Genomic DNA, 27,725 nt, shown 5'->3' on the forward strand with positions numbered 1-27,725 from the left:
TGGCCAAGTAAAAGAAATGTTCAGGCCCCACTGGCCCTAGACTGAGACCTCTAGTCATCTAAATACATGTTACAGTGTAACAGATAGTACTGATTGCACAAAACACGGAGAACTTAAATGTTTCCTAAACATATTTTCTCATGGGCACTGCTTTTAATAATGTGCCACAATTAGTTTGGTATAATCAGATTTTAGTCCCACCAGATATCCTGATATTCTATATTACAGCTTTGGCTAATAAGTTTAAGATGAATTTCCTCCTCACTAAAATGGGGATAATAGTAATAATACCTGCTTTATAAGGCGAAGATTAAATGAAGCAATGCATGAAGTGCTTAGGAAAAGCACTAATATTGAGTAATCACTTAATTACCTCGTTATTCATCATCATTTAGAACATTCATATTTTGAGTACCTTGTTGTTCCCAATCACTTTCTTGATTTCCACAAATATCATGCATCAGGTTAATAAAGCTAAGAGCTTATACTGAACTTTATTTTTCATTCTACCTGACAAAATCCAGAAGATACATTTTGTTTTCTAAATTTGACCGTTCAAAGCTTTCCCTTAATGTCAGATTTAATGGGTTTGGTAAACACCTATACTTCTATGAGATAAAACATTTGCTTTTAATCATGATTTGTCTCCTGGACAAATTTTTGAGCTGACCATATCTTTAAAAGACTAAATAAATAAATAAGAGCAAAGAAAATCTCCAAGTTTTAAAAAATGTTTATATGAGGAATTATGGAAATACTCTGACAAATTTAGTACTTAGAGTTAATTTAAAAAAATGAAATATACAAACCTTGAGCTGGACAAGTGGTCTTTTGGAGACAAGTTAATCAGGATTTCCATAGAGTTTTGACCCAAATCTTCACTTATGAAAAACTTTTAGTACTATCTATCGTCAGAGCACCTCCCCACGTTTACATATACGTGCAAATGCAATACAGCGCTGGCTCTAGTGAACATGAATCTGAATAAATTTCTACAGACTTATTAGCAGGATAATATGCCCAAAAGGTATCATTACACAGATTTCTCAAAAATTATTTGGATCTCCTATTCCAGAAAAGCTCCACTGTTGTTTTTTACTTTTTTAACGTATTAGAAATGAAAAGTGATATATTTTAAAGCACGTTAGATATGAGTAATATAAAACATATTTCAAATTTGCTTATGGTGACTACCTCTCAAAACAGAAGGTGCATTTCCAAGAAGCAGTAGCCATCTAGCAGTGAGATAAACCAGTTCAACCCGATATGACTGGAAGTCCAACAAAAGGGATTTGGGAAGCACGGAAAAGATTAGCTGGGAAGAAGACAAATCCTGTTCTGGGACTCCAAATACACACCTGGTCGTACTCAAATACCTAGAATTCCTGACCACTTTCATAACTCAGTAAATATTAGGTCTTGAGGTCTGAGGCAACTAGAAAGAAATTTCTTAACAACAGGGATCAATAATCAGTTTAGTTCTAGTTATGCCCATTAAAGATTAATTGCTACAGAAACTGCCCTCCAATCATAACAACTAGAAAATAGGACAGTATATATAAAGCAAAAGTTTTCAAACACTGTACAATAGGCAGATCTGAACTGTGATTTAGAAGAGAAAGGAACAAATAAGGTAAGCCCAGATTACTGCTTGGAGGCAGCGTCTAAGATCTAGCAGTAAAAGTAGGTGCCTGGAAGTAGTGCTGAGTTGAGGAGCTGAAGAGGGAGTGTGGTGAGACTGAGGTGGCTAGAATTTATGGAGCAGAATAAAAGAGAGTGAAAAGCTTCACAAAGCGACAGCTCTGGAGATCTGCAGAGGAATCTCCAGATCTTGGCTGGAGGACTGATCTGAACACACGTGAAAGGAAATGGTCCGATTCATCAGAAATAAGTACCGGAATGAGTAATTTTAAGAGCTCACAGGGCTAAGAACAGCTTGTGTTCTTATCAGACAGAGTGGAAAGACTTCATAACACCAGGGCATTGAAGAGAGTCTAAAGAAGGGTAATAATGCTTTAGTAATGGAGCTAAATAAGTCCCCAAATAAAGGCTGCTCTGGATCCAGCACGACAAAGGGTAAAGGCAAGCCTCTAAAGGGTTCAGCTAATCTGAAAGTTACTCATTTGGACAATGGAATAAAATACAACATTCTTTAACGGAATAAAACCAAATCCACCCCAAAAAATGTCACAAAGTCTGGCATGCAAACACAAATTACTAGAAATGCAAAGAATGTAACGGTTCCAGAAAAGCACAGAGAGAAAGGAATTTGAAGAGAAGGACCTTAAAACAGCTATTGTAAATATGAGAAATATGCTCAAGGATATTAAGAAAGATACAAACTTGATAAGGAGAGAAATGCAGGATATAAAAGTTTCACATCGAAGTTTCTAAGATAAAAATACTATATATGGAATAAAAATACTGTAGTAAACTTGAATATATAGCAAAAAAAATTATTAAAGTACTGAAAAAACAAAAAAAGAGTAGGAAAAAAATTGAGCAGTCTCAACGAAACTTTTGTGTAATATAGTCCAACATACAGGAAACTAGAGTCCCAGGAAGAGGGGTGGGTGCTATAAAAATGATGGCTGAAAAATTTCCAGACTTGGTAAAAAATATAAACCAATGAATCCAAGAACTTCAAAAAAAAAAAAAAACCAGGCAAGGAAAACATAAAGTAAGGCGCCTCATAATAAAACTGCTTAAAATCAAATATAAAGAGAAAAATCCTGAGAGCGGCCAGAGGGGGAGAAACCCACACTAGGTACAGAGGAACAAAAAATGATAGCAGACCCTTTGTCTGAAACCACGCAGGGCAGAGAACAACGGAACAACATTTTAAAACTACTGAACAAAAAAGAAAACACTGCCAAGGCATTACACACAAGTGAACATAAATTCCTAAAATTAAGGTGCAGCCTTAATATTATTTTAAACAATAAAACATGAGAACATTTCTCACCAGCAATTTACTATAAGACATATTGAAAGAAATTGTTCAGGCAGAAAAAAAAAGATACTAAATAGAAATGTGAAACTGCAAAAAGGAACCCAGTACACCAGGAATGGTCAATATGTGAGTAAAAGTAAAGAATACCTTTCTGTTTAAAGCAAAAATATAACAATGGAGTATGAGTTTTATATACATAATTAAAATGTATGACAATAGCACAATCCTAGTAAAGAGAAAGGGAAGTAACCTGTTATAAAGATTCCAAACTACACATGAAGTGGTAAAATTTGAAGGCAGACTGTGACAAGTTAAAGACTATACTGTAAACCCTCCAGCACTCATTAAAATGTTTAAACAAAGAGGTACAGCTAATATGCCAACAGTGAAGAAAGGCCGAACCCCCGACGCCACAAAACACACACAATCCCAAACAAGTCAGGAAAAGAGGAAGAAATAAAAGATGGAGTAAGTAAATATCAAAGAGCAAGATGGCAGAATTAAAGTCAACTATATCAGTAATTACTATAAATGTAAATGGTATAAACACTCCAATCAAAAGACAGATTGTTGGTTGAAAAGACCCACAAGTATGCTGTATAAAACAATTTTAAAGACAAGATCACAGAATAAGGTTAAAAAGCTAGAAAAAATTTCTAGCAAAAACTGAAAGGAAAGCTAGAGTTACTATATTAATATTAGACAAAGTAGATTTCAAAATAAGGAATGTGACCAGGAATGACGAAGGTCATTTCATGACAAAGGGATCATTTTATCAAGAGGACGTAACATGCACAGGTGGCAGAAATGCAAAACATTACAGACACTTTAGAAAACAGTTTGGAAGTTTTTTATAAGTTAAATATATACTTAGTACACATCCCAGCAAGCTCACTCCCTCACTCTTAGGTACCTTCTGAAAAGAGATGAAAACATATGCACATGCAAAGACTTGTTTGAGAATATCCAAAGCAGGTTTGTTTATAATAGCCCCAAACTGAAAACAACCCAAATGCCCAGCTGGTGTATGTGTAAACTGTGAGATAGTCAAACAATGGAATGAATATACTACTCAGCAATAAAAGGAGACAAACTACAAACTAACGCAGCACACAATATGGATGAATCTGCAAACAACACCACCAAGTGAAAGAAGCCAAGCACAAAAAAATATGCATGATTCCATTTATTGAAATTATAGAAAAGAAAAAGCTCAGTGCCCCAGGACAGATAAGTGGTTGCCATGGGCTGGGAGTAAAGGTGGAAGGAATTAACTGCAAGACCTTTTTCAGGTAATGGAAATGTTATGTATCTTGATTGTGATGGTAGTCACACAACTGTATTCATTTCTCAGAACTCAAACTATGTACTTTAAAGTGGTAAATTTTAGGTATGTAAATTATCATTAGAAACTATGCACTTTCTACTGAAAAAGTTGAATTATCTGCCCATACTTACGTGATTTTAAAACCATGAAAAACTGAAATGGGAATATCTAGGAAGAGCCTGAGGAATTAAAGGCTGAAACTTCAAGACTCCTCCCAAAAACCCTCTCTCAAAGGCAGAAGTGAAGAAGCCCTCTGTGATAAAGCAACCGGCTGGAGTGAAGTCTGGAGACTGGGCTCAATTAGCCCCGTCTTACCTGATCCATCTGTTTTCCCACCTATTTTGGGTTCTGAAGCAGGAGCAGAAACAGAGACTGAAGCAGAGGCAGGTAACAGGCAGAACTTCTTAAGTTGCTAAACAGAAAAAAGCCCCGTGGCACTTAAAACTGCCCTAACCAGCCAGAAGTTCTCAAAGGAGATAACTAAGGCTTTTAAAGGAGTTTCATTGGCAGGAAAACCTCTAGCCTGGTGCAAGGGGACTGCGATGGTTTGGGCCTGTGCTCCTTCTCATAGGGCTGCTAAGCGATCAGAGCTCCCAGCAGGGGGACTCTCTCCAAAAATCCTCAGAGGTGGCCCAGGAAAACATGGGCAAAGCAAATGTCAACAGGTTGAACCTGCGGATGCTCTGGAATAAGTTACCCAGGGAAGTGACTCAGTGAAAAGACGCTCAAGTGCATTAGCTTGGTCAGCCCATCAAGCAGGATGTAGCAACAGACACTGAATCAGCGACAGCTGTTCTGCTGCCTCTTTCGCCTTTTCTAGAACTGGCATTTTAAACTGCAGTTATTCTGTTTTTTGCCTCTAGTACTTTATATGAAGTATGTCAGATATTCTGTATTTTTCAGTTAGCCTGTAGAGTTAAGCTACATCCCTACCTGAGGAGAATGGACACCAACCAGCCTTGGAGACGGGAGCCACAGCTAGACACACGGGACAGAGGTGAGGAGATCTGTGGTTAGAGATGGGAAACTGCCATGTTGGGCAAAAGCACTGTTTGAACTCAATGTATGGAGAAAGAGGGTGTGTGTGTGCTGGGGACAAAGAGATGAACGTCGCCGGCTTTGTCTACCAAGAAGATCACCCTTTCTCAGAGAACTGTATCTCGCCCCTGCTGGAGGGAACTCTCCTCTCGCCAGTGCAACCACGCGGGTGTCAGTCACACAGGTCACAGTCCTGCCCCAGAATACACTACAGTGGAGGTCAGGAGACAGAACTGAACGCGTGCTCTGCCGTGCCGCTAGTAATCACGCATCCAGCCACGTGAAAGCCTCCTCTTCCAAAGAATAAAGCTGAGCGGGGTTCCCACAAGGGCGGAGCAGGAAGCCCCCAGCTCACCTCCTCCCACAGACACACAAAATTACAACCACTTACGAAAAAGACCAGAACCTATCAAAAGAGATTTTCTACAACTAAAGACATAAGGAACAGACCACAGTGAGATGGGTTGAGGGCGGAGTCACGGTACAGCCAAGACCACACCCTGGGGTGGGCAACCCACAAACGGGAGAATAGTTACAACTGCAGAGGTTCTCCGCACGGAGTTAGGGGTCCGTGCGCCACATCTGGCTCCCAAGCTCAGGGGTCCTGTGTCAGGAAGATGAGCCCCCAGAATATTTAGCTTTGAAGGCCAGTGGGGCTGACTTTCAGGAGATTGCCCAGAGGGCTGTGGGAAAGAGACCTCACTCTTAAAGGGCACACACAGAATCTCACACGCTCTGGGACCCAAGACAGAAGCAGTAATTTGAAAGGAGCCAGGGTCAGACCCACCTGCTGATCTTGGAGAGCCCCTCAGAGAGGCAGGAGGTAACTGCAGCTCACCTTGGGGACGCAGACACTGGCAGCAGCTATTTGGGGAGCTCGTTCTACCATGTGGACGCTGGTCTGGCGAGCACCTCTTGGAATTCTCCCTCTAACTTACTAGCCTCAGGACCCAGCCCCGCCTCTACCCACCAACCTGAAGGAACCAGTACGGGGACACCTCAGGCCAAGCAACTAACTAGGTGGGGACACAGTCCCACCCACCAGCAGATAGGCTGCCTTAAGACCCTCGAGCCCACCACTGCCCCTGGACACGGCCTTGTCCACCAGAGGGTCCAGGACCCAGCCACACACGCCAGTGCACGGGCACTAGACCCAGGAACCCCAGGGCCCTGCAGCCAGAGACCCCATGCCCCAGCTCCGCACACCAGTGAACAGGCACCAGCCCCAGAATCTCCTGGACCTTGACCCCACCCACCAGTGAGCCTGCTCTAGCCTTGGGACCAGCATTACCCACCAGCAGGCAGAGACATGCCCAAGGAAAACCTCAGCCCTGGAGCCTACAGACCCAGCCCACCCACCAGCTGCGCCCTGGCCCTACCTACCTTCAGGCCAACACCAGCTCTGAGACACACTGGGCCCCTCAGCCAGCTGCCCCAGGGTCCAGCCCCACTCACCAGCAGTCTGATACCAGCTCTGGCACCCCTGCGTCCTGCAGCTAGACCCCAGGACCTGGCTCTGCCCACCAGTGGGCCAGCACAAGCTCTGGGGCTCACCAGGAGTGAGGCTGCCAGCCACCTTGTGACTCAGGCCTACCAACCAGTGACCAGCAACCTCTACACAAGGAGGGCCTGGCCAGCAACCAGACCAGGGGCCAGCCATGTCTACAAGACTGCCCACACCAGTCGGCCCACCACAAGAGGGGGACCCACAGTCCACAGAGGGGGCACCCCTAGAGCATCCAGCCCTGGTGACCAGAGGGGAGTGCGCTGCCAGGACACACAGGATGTCTCCTACAGAAGGTCACTTCTCCAAGGTCAGGAAATGTAACCAACTTAGGTACACAGAAATGAAACCAGCAAATAAGGCAAAATGAGGTGACAGAGGAACATGTTCCAAAGAAAGGAACAAGATAAAACCCCAGAAGGAGAACTAAGCAAAGTGGAGACAGGCAACCTACCTGAGAAAGAGTTCAGGGTAATGATCGTAAAGATGATCAAAGAACTTGGGAGAAGAATGGATTAACAGAGTGAGAAATTAGAAGTTTTTAATAAAGAGTTAGAAACTATAAAGAACAACCAAACAGAGATAAAGAGTACAATAACTGAAATGAAAAAATACACTAGAAGGAATCAACAGTAGATTAAATGATACAGAGGAACGGATGAGCGAGCTGGAAGACAGAGCAGTGGGAATCGCTGCTGCTGAGCAAAACAAGAAAAAAGAATAAAAAGAAATGAGGACAGTTCAAGAGACCTCTGGGACAACATCAAATGTGCTAACATTCACCTTATAGGGGTACCAGAAGGAGAAGAGAGAAAGTGGAAAACAACATATTTGAATATATAATAGCTGAAAACTTCCCTAACCTGGGAAAGGAAATAGACTTCTTGGTTGAAAATCCACAGAGAGTCTGAAACCCAAAAAGGACCACACCAACACATTGTAATTAAAATGACAAAAGTTAAAAATAAAGACAGAATATTAAAAGCAACAAGGGAAAAGCAACAAGTTACTTACAAAGAAGCTCCCATAAGGCTATCAGCTAACTTTTCAGCCAAGATATGGAAGGAACCTACGTGTCCATCAACAGATAAATGGATAAAGAAGATGTGATATATATAAATGTATACACACACAATGGAATATTACTCAGCCATAAAAAAGAATGAAATTCTGCCATTTGCAGCAACATGAATGGACCTGGAGGGTATTATGCTTAGTGAAATAAGTCAGACAGAGAAAGACAAATACTGTGTTTCATCACTTACACGTGGACTCTAAAAAATAAAACAAATTAATGAATATTACAAAAAAGAAACGGACTCACAGATATAGAGAACAAACTAGTGTTTACTGTGGGGAGAGGGAAGGGGGGAGAGGCAAAATAGGGGTGGGGAATTAAGGGATACAAACTACTATGTATAAAATAAACAAGCTACAAGGATATATTGTACAGCACAGGGAATTACAGCCAATATTTCATAATAACTATTGATATACATGGAGTGTAATCTATAAAGTTTTTGAATCATTATGTTGTATACCTGAGACTAATAAAATATTGTAAATCAATTATACCTCAATAAAAAAAAGAATAAATATGATATGCAAAAACAATAAAGAGAAAGAAATGCAGAAAATGTCCTGGAGACAATTCTTCATCTTGAGGCGTCTCCTTGCCCTTTTCTCCTAAGCTGTTAGACTCACTGTCCCTTGCAGCCACTGGAGTGCTGACACAGTTAGAGAAAATGACATAGCCTAGCGGGCTAGTGTACAGAGTGCCCAGAAACACGGTGGGGCGCTCCTACAGAACTGGGGACAGCAAGGCTTGCTCAGCATTGTAAGTCAGTGTAAAGCTACACTGTTACAACGTTTCTCTTGATTGTACCCTAATAGAATATGCTAATACATTAAGAAAAAATGGCCCAGCACAGGTGGAAACGGCAGGACTGTCCATCCCAGCGCTGCATGTCTGTGTCTGGAGGTGGTTAGAAATAATATAGAGCTGTAGCCTAATTCTGCATTAATTCTGCATTAAAGCTGTTAATTCATGCATTAACAGCTATCTTAGTCTATCCAACTTTATACAATTGCTATTTCATACTCTGCAAAGGCTATTCTAAACATAGAAACAGACTCCATTCCACTCAAACTTCCAACATCATGTGTCAGTAGATAATCCTGTCACATGGGCCTCCTTCCACTTCCTAGGACTAAGCACACCACACTCACCTACACTGCACCCGTCCATCTTCCACAGAGGTCAGCACTCCACATGTGCTTGGATCTCAATTCTAACCCTCCTTGCTTTGTCTCAAGGACCTCACACTATTTATCATTCTGTGTTATAAATCCAACCTTTCCTTCAACCACCAGAAAGTGTAAACTCCATGAAGACAGGGTCCTTGTCCATTCTATACACTACTGTATTTTTGATGCCTAGCACATAGCAGGTACTAAAAATTATTTGTTGAAGGCAAGAATACATAAATGAATAAGAGGTTAGAAATGAATAGTCTGTAAGAAATCTTCCAGTTCTGAAGTTCTATAATTCTACTTGCAGAAGAGCAGGTGCATAATGGATTTCAGATTTAGGGTTAGAGGCTTTACCAAATTTCAATAATACTTTTCTAAATAAACATAATATAATTTTTCTTTATCCTTTCACTTTACTTCAGATAAATTCACTTTAAATTTTGAGCCTATCTTAAAGACAAAATAAATGAAATAGAAAATGTCAACAAATGATGCTTACTCTTCTTTCCATCCATATCTGCATGGATTTTCCGAGCCAAGAATCCACTTTTGTACACAGCAGCATTTGGGTCATGAGGAATGTCCAAGAATGGGTTGGTAGTACTCCCAATACGGCTGATGGTCTTTGGATGTGTTCCATTAGCCTTCTCATCAGTACCTTCTGATGAAGACTTTTTTTTCTCTTCATCATCTCTAAAAGGATAAAACAAAGATTGAACACACAGGTTGAGTGACACAGTATTCAATGTGAACACTGTGAATAACACAATATTCAATGAACACAGTTATTTGGTGTAATAAACTATCATATTTTCTAATGGTCTATCAGTCTTAATAACAACGACCATGATAAGAACAACTGCGGTTCACTAAACATCTCCTGTGTGCCAGGTATTAATGACCATGACAGTCTTGTAAGACTGACATTAGTATTCTATACACAGGTAAGGAAATAGACTCAAAGTTTAAATAAATATGCCAAACCACAGACCTAGGAATTAAAGGAAGAAACAGTGAGGATATGACTGTAAAACTCTAAAGCCTCTGGTCTTTACACCTACTACAGAGACTTCATGTTTGTCTTCTTTCAAACAAGTACAAGTTCTTTGGCAGAGATCATGATTTTGATTTTGATTTCTGCATGACCTAGAATAGTACCAAGCATACAGAATATGACAAGTACAGATTAAGTCCAGTAAACAATATTGGACTATATCTGCCAAATAACTAGGTAATCTCTAATATCAAAACCTCAGGTAAAGCTACCAATTGGTTAGGATGGGGGTGCCACGCACAGTGCTTTGGCATCTTACAGCTACTACTTTCCCAGTTGCCATTAAAGTTTGGAGCACACTATCACTGACCGAGAAAACCCCTAATTGCCCAGCCCCCCTTTTGAATCCCCATTCCTTCAAGCAGGGAAAGTTGAACTCTGAGGTTATAATGTACATTAAGTATGAAGGAGGTGGTCACATTCAGCTAATAGAGGGGAAGATTAGAAGAAAGCTAATAAGCTCTGATATACTGCTGGAAAACACATAACCAGAATAAGAGCATTTGTCTTAGTTCTCCTGTTTTAATGTCCTGAATCATCTCTGGTTTCATTGTTTATTAAGCTTTGAATATTGAATCTTTTTATTAAAACTTCAACCAAAATAACCACCACCAAAATATATTTAAAATAAACCACAAGCTTAACAATCATCAAAAGTGTTTATTTGGTTATCAGAGTAAAACAGACGCTTTTCCCATTGGTATTTTATAAATAATTGTGAGATATATGAAAATAACACTGAACTCAGGCAACTATACCTTACTTTTAATTTTATTTTTAGATAATTTTGGATTTGCAAAGATAGTACAGAGTTCCCTTATGCTCATCATCCAGTTTCCCCAATGTAAACAACTTTTCTTTTGGCCGCATCATGTGTCATGTGGGACCTTAGTTCCAATCAAACCCGGGCCCCCTGCAGTGGAAGTGCAGAGTCCTAACCACTGGACTGCCAGGGAATTACCCCCAATGTTAACATCTTATAGAACCATAATAAAAGTGTCAAAATTAAGAAATTAACAATACAATACTAAGAAGTAAACTTCAGACTTTATTCAGATCTCACCCATTTATTTTCACTAATGTTTTTTTCTTTTCCAGAATCCTATCCATGACCCCACAGTGCACTTGGCTGTCATGGCTCTTTAGTCGCCTCCAGACAGTGACAACTTTTAAGCCTTTACCTGTTCTTCATGACCTAGAAGGTACTAGCCAGTGATTCTGTAGGTTTGTTTGATGTCTTCTCATCATTAGATTGAGGTTATACATTCTCGGGGAGGATACCATGGGTGATACACCCTCTCAGTACACCAGATCAGGAGGTACGTGTTTTATTATTAGTGAGATGCACCTGGATCACTTGGTTAAGGTGGTTTCTGGCAAGTTTCCACACTGTAAAGTTACTATTTTCCTTTGTAAATGATTTTGGGGAGACACTTTGTGACTATGAAAATATCCTGTTTCTCTTTAAACTTCTGACCACTAATTTTAGCATTCATCTGTGGATTCTGACTAAGACAATTATACTGTAGTGATCTAATGGTGATTTTTTTTATTTCCCTAATTTCTTCTACATTACTCATTGGAATTCTTCTGTAAGTATGGACACATGGATATTTATTTTATTATTTGGATTGTAATCAAACACTACCATTATTTAATTTGTTGTTCAAATTTTTCCAGCTTTGGTCATTGGGAGTTCTATCAAGTAGGCTTCTGTGTCCTTTCATCATGCCTCATCCTTTTTCCATTTTGTTTTGTAAGTATTTCCTTTCTTTCAGGTACCACAAGATGCTACCTCCAAGCTCATCTTGTATTTTCCTTGTCTCAGCCCTGGAAGCAACTACTCTACAAGGAGTCCCAGTTCTATTATTGGCGAATGGTATTTAGAAACCAAATCGAGGTGCTAGGTGTGCTCACTGCCTCTAGGCCCTCTCAACAGACACACCTAGGGAAATACATAGATATTGCATATATATATATATATATGATCCAGCTATCCATCCCTCCCTCCCTTCCCATGAGTTCATACTGTTATCTCCAACCCAAGCCAGGAAGACAAAATTATTCCAGCCTTTGCCTTTTGCTTATTTGTACTTCTTCAACAGTGAGAAACTTGGCTTTCTTACCTATAATATATTTATTTATATATATGTTCAACCTGAGTAAACAACGTGTTGTTTGTTATATATAACAACGTTTATGCAATTCATTTGGAAAACAAATTAATTTTGTATAGTCTGAAATATATCTTGCATTCCCCATACCATGGTTAATATTTAAGAAATGTACATACACAAAATGTACTCCTTGTGATGTACAATTCTATGGGAATACATAATGCATCATGTATCTACCACCACAATATCAAACAGAACAGTTCTGTAACCCCCAAATTCCCTCTGCTGCCTTCTTTTAGTCAATTCCTCTCCCTGACCAATTCCTGGAAACTACTTGTCTCCCTTCCTTCCCAATAGTTTTGTCATTCTCAAAATGTCACATAAATGGTTTATTTTACTTGGCGAATCATATTTAAGATTCATCCATATAGTTGTGAGAATCAATAGTTTGTTCCCTTTCATTGCTGAGTACTATTTTATTTTATGGACATACTAGTTTATTTATGCATTTACTTTCTCCTACCCCACACCTCCAGCTTTATTGAGGTAAAACTGATTTATTGTAAGGTATTTTAAGTGTACAATCTGATGATTTGATATACACATACATCATGAAAGGTTCCCCAACATCGAGTTAACAAATCCAACACCCCACATATTTATTTATATATTTATTTTTGGTAAGAAATTTAAGCTTTTCTCTCCTAGTAAATTTCAGTTATACAATGCACTGCTATCAACTGTAGTCACCATGTTTTACATTATTTCTTCAGACCTTATTAGTGTTGCAGCTGCAAGTTTGTACCCTCTGAACAACCTCTCCCTATTTCCCCCACACAATATGCCCTGGCAACCACTTTTCTACTCTCTGTTTCAGTAAGTTAGACTTTTTAAAAAAATCCACATATAAGGGATTCCATATAGTATTTATCTTTATCTGATTTATTTCACTTAGCATAATGCCCTCCAGGTTCATCCATGTTGTCAAAAATGACAGGATTTCTTTCTTATTTTAGGGCTGCATAGTATACCAGTGTGTGTGTGTGTGTGTGTGTGTCTGTGTGTGTGTGTGTATATCATATCTTCTTTATCCATTCATCCACAGACGGACTTTAGGCTGTTTCCGTATTTGGCTATTGTAAATGATGCTGCTCTGAACATAGGAGTACAGATATCTCTGAAATAATTATTTCTTTCCTTTGGCTATATATCCAAAAGTAGGATCGCTGGAACATATGGTAGCTCTATTTTTAAGTTTTTGAGGAACATCCATAATGTTTTGCATAGCAGCTGTACCACTTTACATTTCCACCAAGAGTGCACCAGGGTTCCCTTTTCTTCACATCCTTGCCAGCATTTGTAACCTCTTGTCTCTTTGATAATAGACATCCTAACAGGTATGAGGTGATATCTCAGGTGGTTGTGATTTGTGATGTTGACCACCTTTTCATATACCTGTTGATCTCTTTTACGTCTCTTTAGAAAAAAATGTCTACTTAGGTCCTTTCCAAGTTTTTAAACTGAGTTATTTGATTTTATGCTAATGAACTGTGGGAATTCACTGTATATTTTGGATATTAACCTCTTGTCAGATATAGGATTTGCAAAACTTTTCTGACTCCATAGTTGCCTTTTCATTTTGTTGACAGTTTCCTTTGCTGTGCAGAGCTTTTTAGTTTAACATAGACCCACTTATTTTTGCTTTTGTTGCCGAATCAAAAAAATCACTGTCAAGACCAATGTCAAGAAGTTTCCTCCTTATGTTTTCTTTTAGTTTTATGGTTTCAGGTCTTATGTTCAAGGCTTTAATCCATTTTGAGTTGATTTTTGTGTTTGGTGTAAGATGAGGTCCACTTTTGTTCTTTCGCATGTAGATATCAATTTTCCTAACACCATTTACTGAAGGGACAATTCTTTCTCTTGTACATTCTTAGCTGCCTTGTGTGAGTTAATTTCTGGGCTATTGGGTTCCATTGACCTATGTGTCTGTTTTTATGTCAATACCATACTGTTTTGATTATTTTATAGTTTGAAAGGAATTGTGATGCATCCAGCTTTGTTCTTCTTTCTCAAGACTGCTTTGGCTATTTGGGGTCTTTTGTGGTTCCATGCAAATTTTAGCATTGTTCAATTCCTGTGAAAAATGCCATTGGAATTTTGATAAGGATTGCACTGAATCTTTAGATTGCTTTGAGTATTATGAACATTTAACAATACTAATTATTCAAATCCATTAGCACAGAATGTTTTTCATTTGTGTCCTCTTCAATTTCCTAGTCAATGTCTTATAGATTTCAGTGTATAGACCTTTAAAATGTCTTATAGATTTCAGTGTATAGACTTTTGACCTCCTTGGTCAAATTTATTCCTAAGTATTTTGTTGTTTTTGATGTTATTGTAAAAATGATTGTTTTCTTAATTTCTATTTCTGATAGTTCATTGTTGGTATATGGAAATGTAACTGATTTTTGTATATTGATTTTATACTGTGCACTTCATTTATTAATTCTAATAGTTTTTTGGTGGACTATTTAGGGTTTTCTATATATAGTATCATTTCACCTGCAAATAAAGACAATTTTACTTCTTCCTTTTCAATTTGGATGCCTTTTATTTTTCTTGCCTAATTGCCATGTCATCCTTATACTGTTCTTGATTTTAGAGGGAATGCTTTTCAAGGTTGAGTATACGATGTTTGCTGCGGGCTTGTCACATATGGTCTTTATTATGTTAAGGTACATTTCCTCTATACTCAATTTTTTGAGAGTCTTTATTACAAATGGATGTTGAATTTTGTCAAATGCTTTTTCTGCATCTGTTGAGATTATATGATTTTTATCCTTCATTTTGTTAATGTGGTGTACCACATTTATAGATTTACAGATGTTGAACCACCCCTGCATCCCTGGAATAAATCACACTTGATCTTGACGTATGATGCTTTTAATGTGCTGTTGGACTCTGTTTGCTAGTATGTTGTTGAGGACTGTTTGCATCTATGTTCATCAGTGCTACTGGCCTGTGATGTTCCTTCCTTGAAGCATCCTTGTCTAGGGTTGGCGTTGGGGTGATGGTGGCCTAGCAGAATGAGTTTGGCAGAGTCCCTCCTTTTCATTGTATGGATAGTTTAAGGATTGGCATTCATTCTTCTTTGAATGTTTGCTAGAATTCACCAATGAAGCCATCTGGTCTTGGACTTGTATTTGTTGTTTTATTTGTTTATTTAATCAGTAATCAAATACCTGTCCAAGTAGTTACTAGTAATTGGTCTCATCAGTTTTCCTTTTTTTTTTTTTTTTTTTTAATGATTCACTCTTGGTAGGTTGTATGTTTCTAGGAATTTATCCTTTTCTTCTACTTTGTCCAATCTGTTGTCATGTAACAGTCTCTTATGATCCTTTGTATTTCTGTGGAATCAGTTAAATGTCTCCCATTTCATTTCTAATTTATCTGAGTCCTCTTTATTTGAGTCTCTATACTGGTTTGTTTAAAATGTTCTGCTGAGTTTTGGGGATGAAATTATGATTTTTCTCTATATAAACATCAGGCAAAAGAAGTACAGTTACAGTGTCTAATATGGTAGCCACTGGCTACATATGGCTACTGAGAACTTAAAATGTGGGTAGTCCAAATTGAGATGTACAATAAATAAAAAAAATACACACCATATTTCAAAAGACTTAATACAAAAAAGGAAAATATTCCAATAATTTTTCTACCAAATACATATTGAAATGATAATATTCTGGATACACTGGGATAAGTTAAAAATACTTTATAAAATTAATTTTACCTTTTTTAAACTTTGATGATGTAGCTACTAAAAAATTTTAAATTACATATGTGGCATGCATCACTTTTCTTTTAGAAAGGCTGTTGTTAGAGAGGCTTGTATATTCTAAGACATATTAAAACCAAAGACAAAAACAGAAGAACAATAACTGGAGAAACGTTCAACAAAGTACAGCTCAGTAAAACCCTGACAATAACTGAGGGCTGAAAATATTCAATCCTGCGAAACAAGTATTCTTCCAATTACAAAGGTTAATGAAATGACCATGTCACCTTACACTTAAATTCACTTTATTCTTTATTGTGTCATTAAATAGAATAGTATATTCTACTGAGATTCCAGACATCTTAACATCTTACAACCTACAAAATTCCCCAAAACATTCTTTAATCTGTCCACTGTGTAATCATGTATGAGTCACTGGGTGGTCAAAGTCCACAGCTTAAGATGCAGTTCATTTTGAGAACAACAAAAGCTCTGGTGCTATCAGCAGATAATCTTTCTATTTCTCTGTTCTTTCTAAAGATCAACTGTAAATCACGAATTTCCTATATCCTATGTTACTTATGACAGGTGTGTTTTTATTTCTAAACAAAAAAGATAGATAAGGAACCACACAAGTCCACTGGAGTCTTATATTTCACTGGAACATAAGAATGGAAAACAACTGCTTTTTTTTTTGAATTTTATTTTATTTTATAGAGCAGGTTCTTATTACTTATCTATTTTATACATATTAGTGTATATATGTCAATCCCAATCTCCCAATTCATCCCCCCACCCAGTTTCCCCCCTTGGTGTCCATACGTTTGTTCTCTACATCTGTGCCTCTATTTCCACCATGCAAACCAGTTCGTCTGTACCGTTTTTTCAGATTCCACATATATATGTAAATATAGGATATTTGTCTTTTTCTGACTTACTTCACCCTGTATGACAGGCTCTAGGTCCATCTACGTCTATACAAATGACCCAATTTCGTTCCATTTTATGGCTGAGTACTACTCCACTGTATATATGTATCATATCTTCTTTATCCATTCATCTGTCGATGGGCATTTAGGTTGCTTCCATGACCTGGCTATTGTAAACAGTGCTGCAATGAACACTGTGGTACATGTCTCATTTTGAATAATGGTTTTCTCAGGGTATATGCCTAGTAGTGGGATTGTTGGGTCATATGGTAGTACTATTTTTAGTTTTTTAAGGAATCTCCATACTGTTCTCCATAGTGGTTGTATCAATTTACATTCCCACCAACAGTGCAACAGGGTTCCCTTTTCACCACGCCCTCTCCAGCATTTGTTGTTTGTAGATTTTCTGATGATGCCCATTCTAAACGGTGTGAGGTGATAACTCACTGTAGTTCTGAATTGCATTTCTTTAATAATTAGTGATGTTGAGCAGCTTTTCATGTGCTTCTTGGCCATCTGTAGGTCTTCCTTGGAGAAATGTCTATTTAGGTCTTCTGCCCATTTTTGGATTGGGTTGTTTGTTTGTTTAATGTTGAGCTGCATAAGCTATTTACATATTTTGGAGATTATCCGTTGTCCATTGATTTCTTTGCAAATATTTTCTACCATTCTGATGTTGTCTTTTCATCTTGTTTATAGTTTCCTTTGCTGTGCAAAAGCTTTGAAGTTTCGTTAGGTCCCATTTGTTTATTTTTGTTTTTATTTCCACTACTCTAGGAGGTGGGTCAAAAAAGATCTTGCTGTGATATATGTCAAAGAATGTTCTTCCTATGTTTTCCTCTAAGAGTTTTATAGTGTCCGGCCTTACATTTAGGTCTTTAATCCATTTGGAGAATATTTTTGTGTATAGAGTTAGGGAGTGTTCTAATTTCATTCTTTTACATGTAGTTGTCCAGTTTTCCCAGCACCACTTATTGAAGAGACTGTCTTTTCTCCATTGTATATCCTTGCCTCCTTTGTCATAGATCAGTTGACCATAGGTGTGTGGGATTATCTCCGGGCTTTCTATCCTGTTCCATTGATCTATATTTCTGTTTTTGTGCCAGTACTATATTGTCTTGATTACTATAGCTTTGTAGTATAGTCTGAAATCAGGGTGTCTGCTTCCGCCAACTCTGTTTTTTCCCTCAAGATTGCTTTTGCTATTTGGGGTCTTTTGTGTCTCCATACAAATTTTAAGATTTCTTGTGCTAGTTCTGTATAAAATGCAATAGGTAATTTGATAGGGATTGCACTGAATCTGTAGACTGCTTTGGATAGTATAGTCATTTTCACAATATTGATTCTTCCATTCCAAGAACATGGTATATATCTCCATCTGTTTGTGTCATCTTTGAGTTCTTTCATCAGTGTCTTATAGTTTTCTGAGTACAGGTCTTTTACCTCCTTAGGTAGGTTTATTCCTAGGCATTTTATTCTTTTTGTTGCAATGGTAAATGGGAGTGTTTCCTTAATTTCTCTTTCTGATTTTGCACCATTAGTGTATAGGAATGCAAGAGATTTTGGTGCATTAATGTTGTATTCTGCAACTTTACCAAATTCATTGATTAGCTCTAGTAGTTTTCTGGTGGCATCTTTAGGATTCTCTATGTATAGTATCATGTCATCTGCAAACAGTGACAGTTTTACTTCTTCTTTTCCAATTTGTATTACTTTTATTTCTTTTTCTTCTCTGATTGCTGTGGCTAGGACTTCCAAAACGATGTTGAATAATAGTGGCAAGGGTGGACATTCTTGTATTGTTCCTGATCTTAGAGGAAATGCTTTCAGTTTTTCACCATTGAGAAGGATGTTTGTTGTGGATTTGTCATATATGGCCTTTATTATGTTGAGGTAGGTTCCCTCTATGCCCACTTTCTGGAGAGTTTTTATCATAAATCGGTGTTGAATTCTGTCAAAAGCTTTTTCGGCATCTATTGAGATGATCATATGCTTTTTATTCTTTAATTTGTTAATATGGTGTATCACATTGATTGATTTGCATATATTGAAGAATCCTTGCATCCCTGGGATAAATCCCACTTGATCATGGTGTATCATCCTTTTAATGTGGTGTTGAATTCTGTTTGCTAGTATCTTGTTGAGGATTTTTGCATCTATATTCATCGATGATATTGATCTGTTATTTTCTTTTTTTGTATTATCTTTGTCTGGTTTTGGTAACAGGGTGATGGTGGCCTCGTAGAAGGAGTTTGGGAGTGTTCCTTCCACTTCCATTTTTTGGAACAGTTTGAGAAAGATGGGTCTCTTCTCTAAATGTTTGATAGAATTCACCTGTGAACCTACCTGGTCCTGGACTTTTGTTTGTTGGAAGATTTTTAATCACAGTTTCAATGTCATTACTTCTGTTTGGTCTGTTCATATTTTCTATTTCTTCCTGATTCAGTCTTGGAAGGTTAAACCTTTCTAAAAATTTGTCCATTTCTTCCAGGTTGTCCATTTTATTGGCATATCATTGCTTGTAGTAGTCTCTTATGATCCTTTGTATTTCTGCAGTGTCAGTTGTAACTTCTCATTTTTCATTTCTAATTCTGTTGATTGGAGTCTTCTCCCTTTTTACCTTGATGAGTCTGGCTAAAGGTTTATCAATTTTGTTTATCTCCTAAAAGAACCAGCTTTTAGTTTTATTCATTTTTGCTATTGTTTTCTTCATTTCTATTTCATTTGTTTTGTAACATCTTTATTGGAGTATAATTCCCTTACAATGGTGTGTTAGTTTCTGCTTCATAACAAAGTGAATCAGCTATATGTGTACATATATCCCCATATCTCCTCCCTCTTGCATCTCCCTCCCACCCTTCCTATCTCACCCATCTAGGTGGTCACAAAGCACCGAGCTGATCTCCCTGTGCTATGTGGCTGCTTCCCACTAGCTATCTATTTTCCATTTGGTAGTGTATATATGTCCATGTCACTCTCTCACTTCTTCCCAGCTTACCCTTCCCCCTCCCCATGTCCTAAAGTCCATTCTATACATTTGCGTGTTTATTCCTGTCCTGCCTCTAGGTTCTTCAGAACAATTTTTTAAAGATTCCATATATATGTGTTAGCATACAGTATTTATTCTTCTCTTTCTGAGTTACTTCACTCTGTATGACAGACTCTAAGTCCAGCACCTCACTACAAATAACTAATTTCGTTTCTTTTTATGGCTGAGTAATATTCCATTGTATATATGTGCCACATCCTCTTTATCCATTCATCTGTCAACAGACACTTAGCCTGCTTCCATGTCCTGGCTATTGTAAAGAGAGCTGCAATGAACATTGTGGTACATGATTCTTTTTGAATTATGGTCTTCTCAGGGTATATGCCCAGTAGTGGGATTGCTGGGTCATAGGGTAGTTCTATTTTTAGTTTTTTAAGGAACCTCCATACTGTTCTCCATAGCGGCTGTATCAATTTACATTCCCACCAACAGTGCAAGAGAGTTCCGTTTTTTCTACATCCTCTCCAGCATTTATTGTTTGTAGGTTTTTTGATGATGGCCATTCTGACCGGTGTAAGGTGATATCTCATTTTAGTTCTGATTTGCATTTCTCTAATGATTAGTGATGTTGAGCATCCTTTATGTGTTTCTGGCAATCTGTACATCTTCTTTGGAGAAATGTCTATTTAGGTCTTCTGCCCATTTTTGGATTGGGTTGTTTTTTTGATATTGAGCTTCATGAGCTGCTTGTAAATTCTGGAGATTAATCCTTTGTCAGTTGCTTCATTTGCAAATACTTTCTCACATTCTGAGGGTTGCCTTTTGTCTTGTTTACGTTTTCATTTGCTGTGCAGAAGCTTTTACATTTCATTAGGTCCATTTAGTTTATTTTTGATTTTATTTCCAGTTCTCTAGGAGGTGGGTCAAAAAGGATCTCACTGTGATTTATGTCAAAGAGTGTTCTGCCTATGTTTTCCTCTAAGAGTTTTATAGTGTCTGGCCTTAAATTTAGGTCTTTAATCCATTTTGAGTTTATTTTTGTGTATGGTGTTAGGGAGTGTTCTAATTTCATTCTTTTACATGTAGCTGTCCAGTTTTCCCAGCACCACTTATTGAAGAGGCTGTCTTTCCTCCATTGTACATTCTTGCCTCATTTATCAAAAATAAGCTGACCATAAGTCCGTGGGTTTATCGCTGGGCTTTCTATCTTGTTCCACTGATCTATATTTCTGATTTTGTGCCAGTACCATACTGTCTTGATTACTGTAGCTTTGTAGTTTAGTCTGAAGTCCAGGAGCCTGATTCTTCCAGCTCCGTTTTTCTGTCTCAAGATTGCTTTGACTACTCAGGGTCTTTTGTGTTTCCATACAAATTGTGAAATTTTTTGTTCTAGTTCTGCGAAAAATGCCATTGGTGGTTTGATAGGGATTGCACTGAATCTGTAGATTGCTTTGGGCAGTATAGTCATTTTCACAATGTTCATTTTTCCAGTCCAAGAACATGGTATATCTCTCCATCTGTTTGTATCATCTTTAATTTCTTTCATCAGTGTCTTATAGTTTTCTGCACACAGGTCTTTTGTCTTTTTATGTAGGTTTATTCCTAGGTATTTTATTCTTTTATTGCAATGGTAAATGGGAGTGTTTCCTTAATTTCTCTTTCAGAATTTTCATCATTAGTGTATTAGAATGCAAAAGATTTCTGTGCATTAATTTTGTATCCTGCTGCTTTAACAACTTCACTGATTACCTCTAGTAGTTTTCTGGGAACATCTTTAGGACTCTCTATGTATAGTAGCATGTCATCTGCAAACAGTGACACCTTTACTTCTTCTTTTCCAATTTGGATTCTTTTCATTTCTTTTTCTTCTCTGATTGCTGTGGCTAAAACTTCCAAAACGATGTTGAATAATAGTGGCAAGAGTGGACATTCTTGTCTTGTTCCTGATCTTAGTGGAAATAGTTTCAGTTTTCACCACTGAGAACGATGTTTGCTGTGGGTTTTTCATATATGGCCTTTATTATGTTGAGGTAAGTTCCCTCTATGTCTACTTTTTGGAGGGTTTTTTTAAAATCATAAATCGGTGTTGAAATTTGTTGAAAGGTTTTTCTGAATCTATTGAGATGATTATATGGTTTTCTCCTTCAATTTTTAATACGGTTTATCACATTGAATAATCTGTGTATACTGAGTAATCCTTGCATTCCTGGGATAAACCCCACTTGATCATGGTGTATGATCCTTTTAATGTGCTGTTGGATTCTGTTTGCTAGTATTTTGTTGAGGATTTTTTGCATCTATGTTCATCAGTGATATTGGCCTGTAGTTTTCTTTCATTGTGACATCTTTGCCTGGTTTTGGTATCAGGGTGATGGTGGCCTCGGAGATTGAGTTTGGGAGTGTTCCTCCCTCTGCTATATTTTGGAAGAGTTTTAGAAGGGTAGGTGTTAGCTCTTCTCTAAATGTTTGATAGAATTTGCCCATGAAGCCATCTGATCCTGGGCTTTTGTTTGTTGGAAGATCTTGAATCACAGTCTCAATTTCAGTGCTTGTGATTGGTCTGTTATATTTTCTATTTCTTCCTGATTCAGTTTCGGAAGGTTGTGCTTTTCTAAGAATTTGTCCATTTCTTCCAGGTTGTCCAGTTTATTGGGATAGAGTTGATTGTAGTAATCTCTCATGATCCTTTGTATTTGTGGTGTCAGTTGTTACTTCTCCCTTTTCACTTGTAATTCTATTGATTTGTGTCTTCTCCGTTTTTTTCCTGAGGAGTCTGGGTAATGGTTTATCAATTTTGTTTATCTTCTCAAAGAACCAGGTTCTAGTTTTATTGATCTTTACTATTGTTTCCTCCATTTCTTTTTCATTTATTTCTGACCTGGTCTTTATGATTTCTTTCCTTCTGCTAACTTTGGGGTTTTTTTGTTCTTCTTTCTGTAAGTGCTTTAGGTGTAAGGTTAGGTGTTTTATTTGAGATTTTTCTTGTTTCTTGAGGTAGGATTGTATTGCTATAAACTTACCTCTTAGAACTACTTTTGCTGCATCCCATAGGTTTTGGGGCGTTGCGTTTTCATTGTCATTTGTTTCTAAGTATTTTTTGATTTCGTGTTTGATTTCTTCAGTAATCTCTTGGTTAGTTCTTAGTGTACTTTTTAGCCTCCATGTATTTGTATTTCTTACAGATTTTTTTCTGGTAATTGATATCTAGTCTCATAGCATAGTGGTTGAAAAGATATTCAATTTCAATTTTCTTAAATTTACCAAGACTTGATTTGTGACCCAATATATGATCTATCCTGGAGAATGTTCCTTGAGCAGTTGAGAAGAAAGTGTATTCTGTTGTTTTTCGATGGAATGTCCTATAAATATATATTAATCCATCTTGTTTAGAGCTTGTGTTTCCTTATTTATTTTCATTTTGGATGATCTGTCAATTGGTGAAAGTGGGGTGATAAAGTTCCCTACTATGTTTGTATTACTGTCGATTTCCCCTTTTATGGCTGTTAGCCTCAGCCTTATGTATTGAGGTGCTCCTTTGTTGGGTGCATAAATATTTACAATTGTTGTATCTTCTTCTTGGATTGATCCCTTGATCATTATGTAGTGTCCTTCTTTGCCTCCTGTAATAGTCTTTATTTTAAACTCTATTTTGTCTAATATGAGAATTGCTACTCCAGCTTTCTTTTGATTTCGATTTGCATGGAATATCTTTTTCCTTCCCCTAACTTTCAGTCTGTATGTGTCCCTAGGTCTGAAGTGGGTCTCTTGTGGACAGCATATATATGGGTCTTGTTTTTGTATCCATTCAGCCAATCTATGTCTTTTGGTTGGAGCATTTAGTCCATTTACATTTAAGGTAGTTATCGATATGTATGTTCCTATTACCATTTTCTTAATTCTTTTGGAATTGTTATTGTAGGTGTTTTCCTTTTCTTGTGCTTCCTGCCTGAAGAAGTTCCTTTAGCATTTGCTGTAAAGCTGGATTGGTGGGGATGAATTCTCTTACCTTTTGCTTGTCTGTAAAGCTTTTAATTTTTCCGTCGAATCTGAATGAGAACCTTGCTGGGTAGAGTAATCTTGGTGGTAGGTTTTTCCCTTTAATCACTTTAAATATGTCCTGCCACTCCCTTCTGGCTTGCAGAGTTTCTGTTGGAAGATCAGCTGTTAACCTTATGGGGATTCCCTTGTATATATATATTTTTTCCCTTGCTGCTTTTAATATTTTTTATTTGTATTTAATTTTTGATTAGTAAATGCTGTGGTGTGTTTCTCCTTAGATTTATCCTGTATGGGACTCTGCACTTCCTGGACTTGACTGAATATTTCCTTTCCCATATTAGGGAAGTTTTCAACTATAATCTCTTCAAATATTTTCTCAGTCCCTTTCTTTATCTCTTCTTTTTCTAGGAGCCCTATAATTCGAATGTTGGTGGGTTTAATGTTGTCCCAGAGGTCTCTGAGACTGTCCTCAATTCTTTTCATTCTTTTTTCTGTATTCTGCTCTGCGGAAATTATTTCCACTATTTTATCTTCCAGGTCACTTATCCGTTCTTCTGCCTCAGTTATTGTGCTATTGATTCCTTCTAGAGAATTTTTAATTTCATTGATTGTGTTGGTCATCATTGTTTATTTGCTCTTTAGTTCTTTTAGGCCCTTGTTAAACGTTTCTTGTGTTTTCTCCATTCTATTTCCAAGATTTTGGATCATCTTTACTATCATTACTCTGAATTCTTTTTCAGGTATACTGCCTATTTCCTCTTCATTTGTTTGGCCTGGTGAGTTTTTTCCTTGCTCCTTCAACTGCTGTGTGTTTCTCTGTCTTCTCATTTTGCTTACCTTACTGTGTTTGGGGTCTCCTTTTCACAGCCTGCAGGTTTGTCCTTCCCAATGTTTTTGGTGTCTGCCTCCAGTGGCTAACGTTGGTTCAGTGCGTTGTGTAGGCTTCCTGGTGGAGGGAACTGGTGCCTGTGTTCTGGTGGATGAGGTTGGATCTTGTCTTTCTGGTGGGCAGGACCACATCTGGCGGTGTGTTTTGCGGTGTCTGTGCCCTTATTATGATTTTAGGCAGCCTCTCTGCTAATGGGTGGGGTTGTGTTCTTGTTTTGCTAGTTGTTTGGCATATGGTGTCCATCACTGTACCTTGCTGGTGGTAGAGTGCAGCTGGGTCTTAGCATTGAGATGGAGATCTCCAGGAGAGCTCTTGCCATCTGATATTACATGCAGCCAGGAGGTATCTGGTGGACCAATGTTCTGAATTTGGATCTCCCACCTCAGAGGCACAGGCCTGACACCCAGCCAGAGCACCAAGACCCTGTCAGCCACATGGCTATAGAGGAGAGTGTGCTGCTACCTGGCTGTTGCTGGGTCCAGGGGGTGTGCTGCTACCTGGCTGTTGCTGGGTCCAGGGGTTTAGACAAGGGGCTCCTGAGGAAGGAGGCGCCTCCCAGTAGGCTGCTTCTGGAAGTGCTGAAAGAAGGTGGAGGTTGCAACCAGCTGTGGCCGACAGGGTGAGGTGCCCTCGCATCCAGGTATTTCATTTATTTCTGCTCTGATCTTTATGATTTCTTTTCTTCTACTAACTTTGGGTTTTGCTTGCTCTTCTTTCTCTAGTTTCTTTAGGTGTAAGGTCAGATTGTTTGAGATTTTTCTTGTTTCTTGAGGTAGGATTGTATTGCTATAAGCTTGCCTTGTTTTAGAACTGCTTTTGCTGAATCCCATAAGTTTTGGATCATTGTGTTTTCGTTGTCATTTGTCTCTAGGTATTTTTTGATTTACTGTTTGATTTCTTCAGTGATCTCTTGGTTATTTAGTAATGTATTGTTTGCCCTCCATGTGTTTGCGATTTTTACGTTTTTTTCCGTGTAATTTATTTCTAAGCTCATAGCGCTGTGGTCAGAAAAGATGCTTGACATGATTTCAATTTTCTTAAATTTACTGAGGCTTGATTTGTGACCCAAGATGTCATCTATCCTGGAGAATGTTCCGTGTGCACTTGAGAAAAAAGTGTAATCTGCTGTTTTTGAATGGAATGTCCTATAAGTATCAATTAAATCTGGTTTATGGTGTCATTTAAAGCTTGTGTTTCCTTATCAATTTTCTGTCTGGATGTTCTGTCCATCGGTGTAAATGAGGTGTTAAAGTCCCCCACTATTATTGTGTTACTGTCAATTTCCTCTTTTATAGCTGTTAGCAGCTGCCTTATTTATTGAGGTGCTCCTATGTTGGGTGCATATATATTTATAATTGTTCTATCTTCTTGGATTGATCCCTTGATCATTATGTAGCGTCCTTCTTTGTCTCTTGTAACATTGTTTATTTTAAAGGGTATTTTCTCTGATATGAGTATTGCTACTCCAGCTTTCTTTTGATTTCCATTTGCATGGAATATCTTTTTCCATCCCCTCACTTTCAGTCTGTATGTGTCCCTAGGTCTGAAGTGGGTCTCTTGTAGACAGCATATATATGGGCCTTGTTTTTGTATCCATTCAGCAAGCCTGTGTCTTTTGGTTGGAGAATTTAATCCATTCACATTTAAGGCAGTTATCGATATGTATGTTCCTATTACCATTTTCTTAATTGCTTTGGGTTTGTTTTTGTAGGTTCTTTCCTTCTCTTGTATTTAGCACTTAGAGACGTTCCTGTACCATTTGTTGTAGGACTGGTTTGGTGGTGCTGAATTCTCTTAGCTTTTGCTTATCTGTAAAGCTTTGAATTTCTCCGTCGAATCTGAATGAGATGCTTGCTGGGTAGAGTAATCTTGGTTGTAGGTTTTTCCCTTTCAGCCCTTTAAATATGTCCTGCCACTCCCTTCTGGTTTGCAGAGTTTCTGCTGAAAGATCAGCTGTTAACCTTATGGGGATTTCCTTGTATGTTATTTGTCATTTTTCCCTTGCTTTTAATAATTTTTATTTGGCTTTAATTTTTGTCAATTTGATTACTCTGTGTCTCGGCGTGTTTCTCCTTGGGTTTATCCTGCCTGGGATTCTCTGCACTTCCTGGAATTGGGTTGCTATTTCCTTTCCCATGTTAGGGAAGTTTTCGACTATAATCTCTTCAAACATTTTCTCCAGTCCTTTCTCTCTCTCTCTCCTCCTTCTGGGACCCCTATAATGAGAATGTTGGTGCGTTTAATGTTGTCCCAGAGGTCTCTTAGGCTGTCTTCATTTCCTTTCATTCTTTTTTCTTTATTCTGTTCCGCAGCAGTGAATTCCACCATTCTGTCTTCCAGGTCACTTATCCGTTCTTCTGCCTCAGTTATTCTGCTATTGATTCCTTCTAGTGTATTTTTCACTTCAGTTATTGTACTGTTCATCTCTGTTTGTTTGTTCTTTAATTCTTCTAGATGTTTGTTCTTCAATTCTTCTAGATCTTTGTTAAACATTTCTTGCATCTTCTCGATCTTTGCCTTCATTCTTTTTCTGAGGTCTTGGATCATCTTCACTATCATTATTCTGAAGTCTTTTTCTGGAAGGTTGCCTATCTCCACTTCATTTAGTTGTTTTTCTGGGGTTTTATCTTGCTCCTTCATCTGGTACATAGTCCTCTACCTTTTCCTTTTGCCTATCTTTCTGTGAATGTGGTTTTCCTTCCACAGGCTTCTGGATTGTAGTTCTTCTTGCTTCTGCTGTCTGCCCTCTCGTGGATGTGGCTATCTAAGAGGATTGTGCAGCCTTCCTGATGGGAGGGACTGGTGGTGGGTAGAGCTGGGTATTGCTCAGGTGGTGGGTAGAGGTGGGTGTTTCTCTGCCCTCTGGTGGATGAGGCTATCTAAGAGGCTTCTGCA

The 27,725-nt window shown here is 38.1% G+C and overlaps 1 protein-coding gene across 4 annotated transcripts in view; it reads right to left on the minus strand.

The window, feature by feature from the left end:
- The window catches only part of PSD3 (pleckstrin and Sec7 domain containing 3), a 550,392-nt gene that overhangs the window by 91,457 nt on the left and 431,210 nt on the right, over window positions 1-27,725 (minus strand). For all 4 annotated transcript variants that reach the window (XM_036838889.1, XM_036838891.1, XM_036838890.1 and 1 more), the window contains one exon: window positions 9,575-9,768. In XM_036838889.1, the coding sequence (XP_036694784.1) occupies window positions 9,575-9,768 (194 nt within the window). The remainder of the gene's footprint in view (window positions 1-9,574; window positions 9,769-27,725) is intronic.

This window comes from Balaenoptera musculus, chromosome 21 (assembly GCF_009873245.2).
Source record: "Balaenoptera musculus isolate JJ_BM4_2016_0621 chromosome 21, mBalMus1.pri.v3, whole genome shotgun sequence".
Lineage (NCBI taxonomy): Eukaryota > Metazoa > Chordata > Mammalia > Artiodactyla > Balaenopteridae > Balaenoptera > Balaenoptera musculus.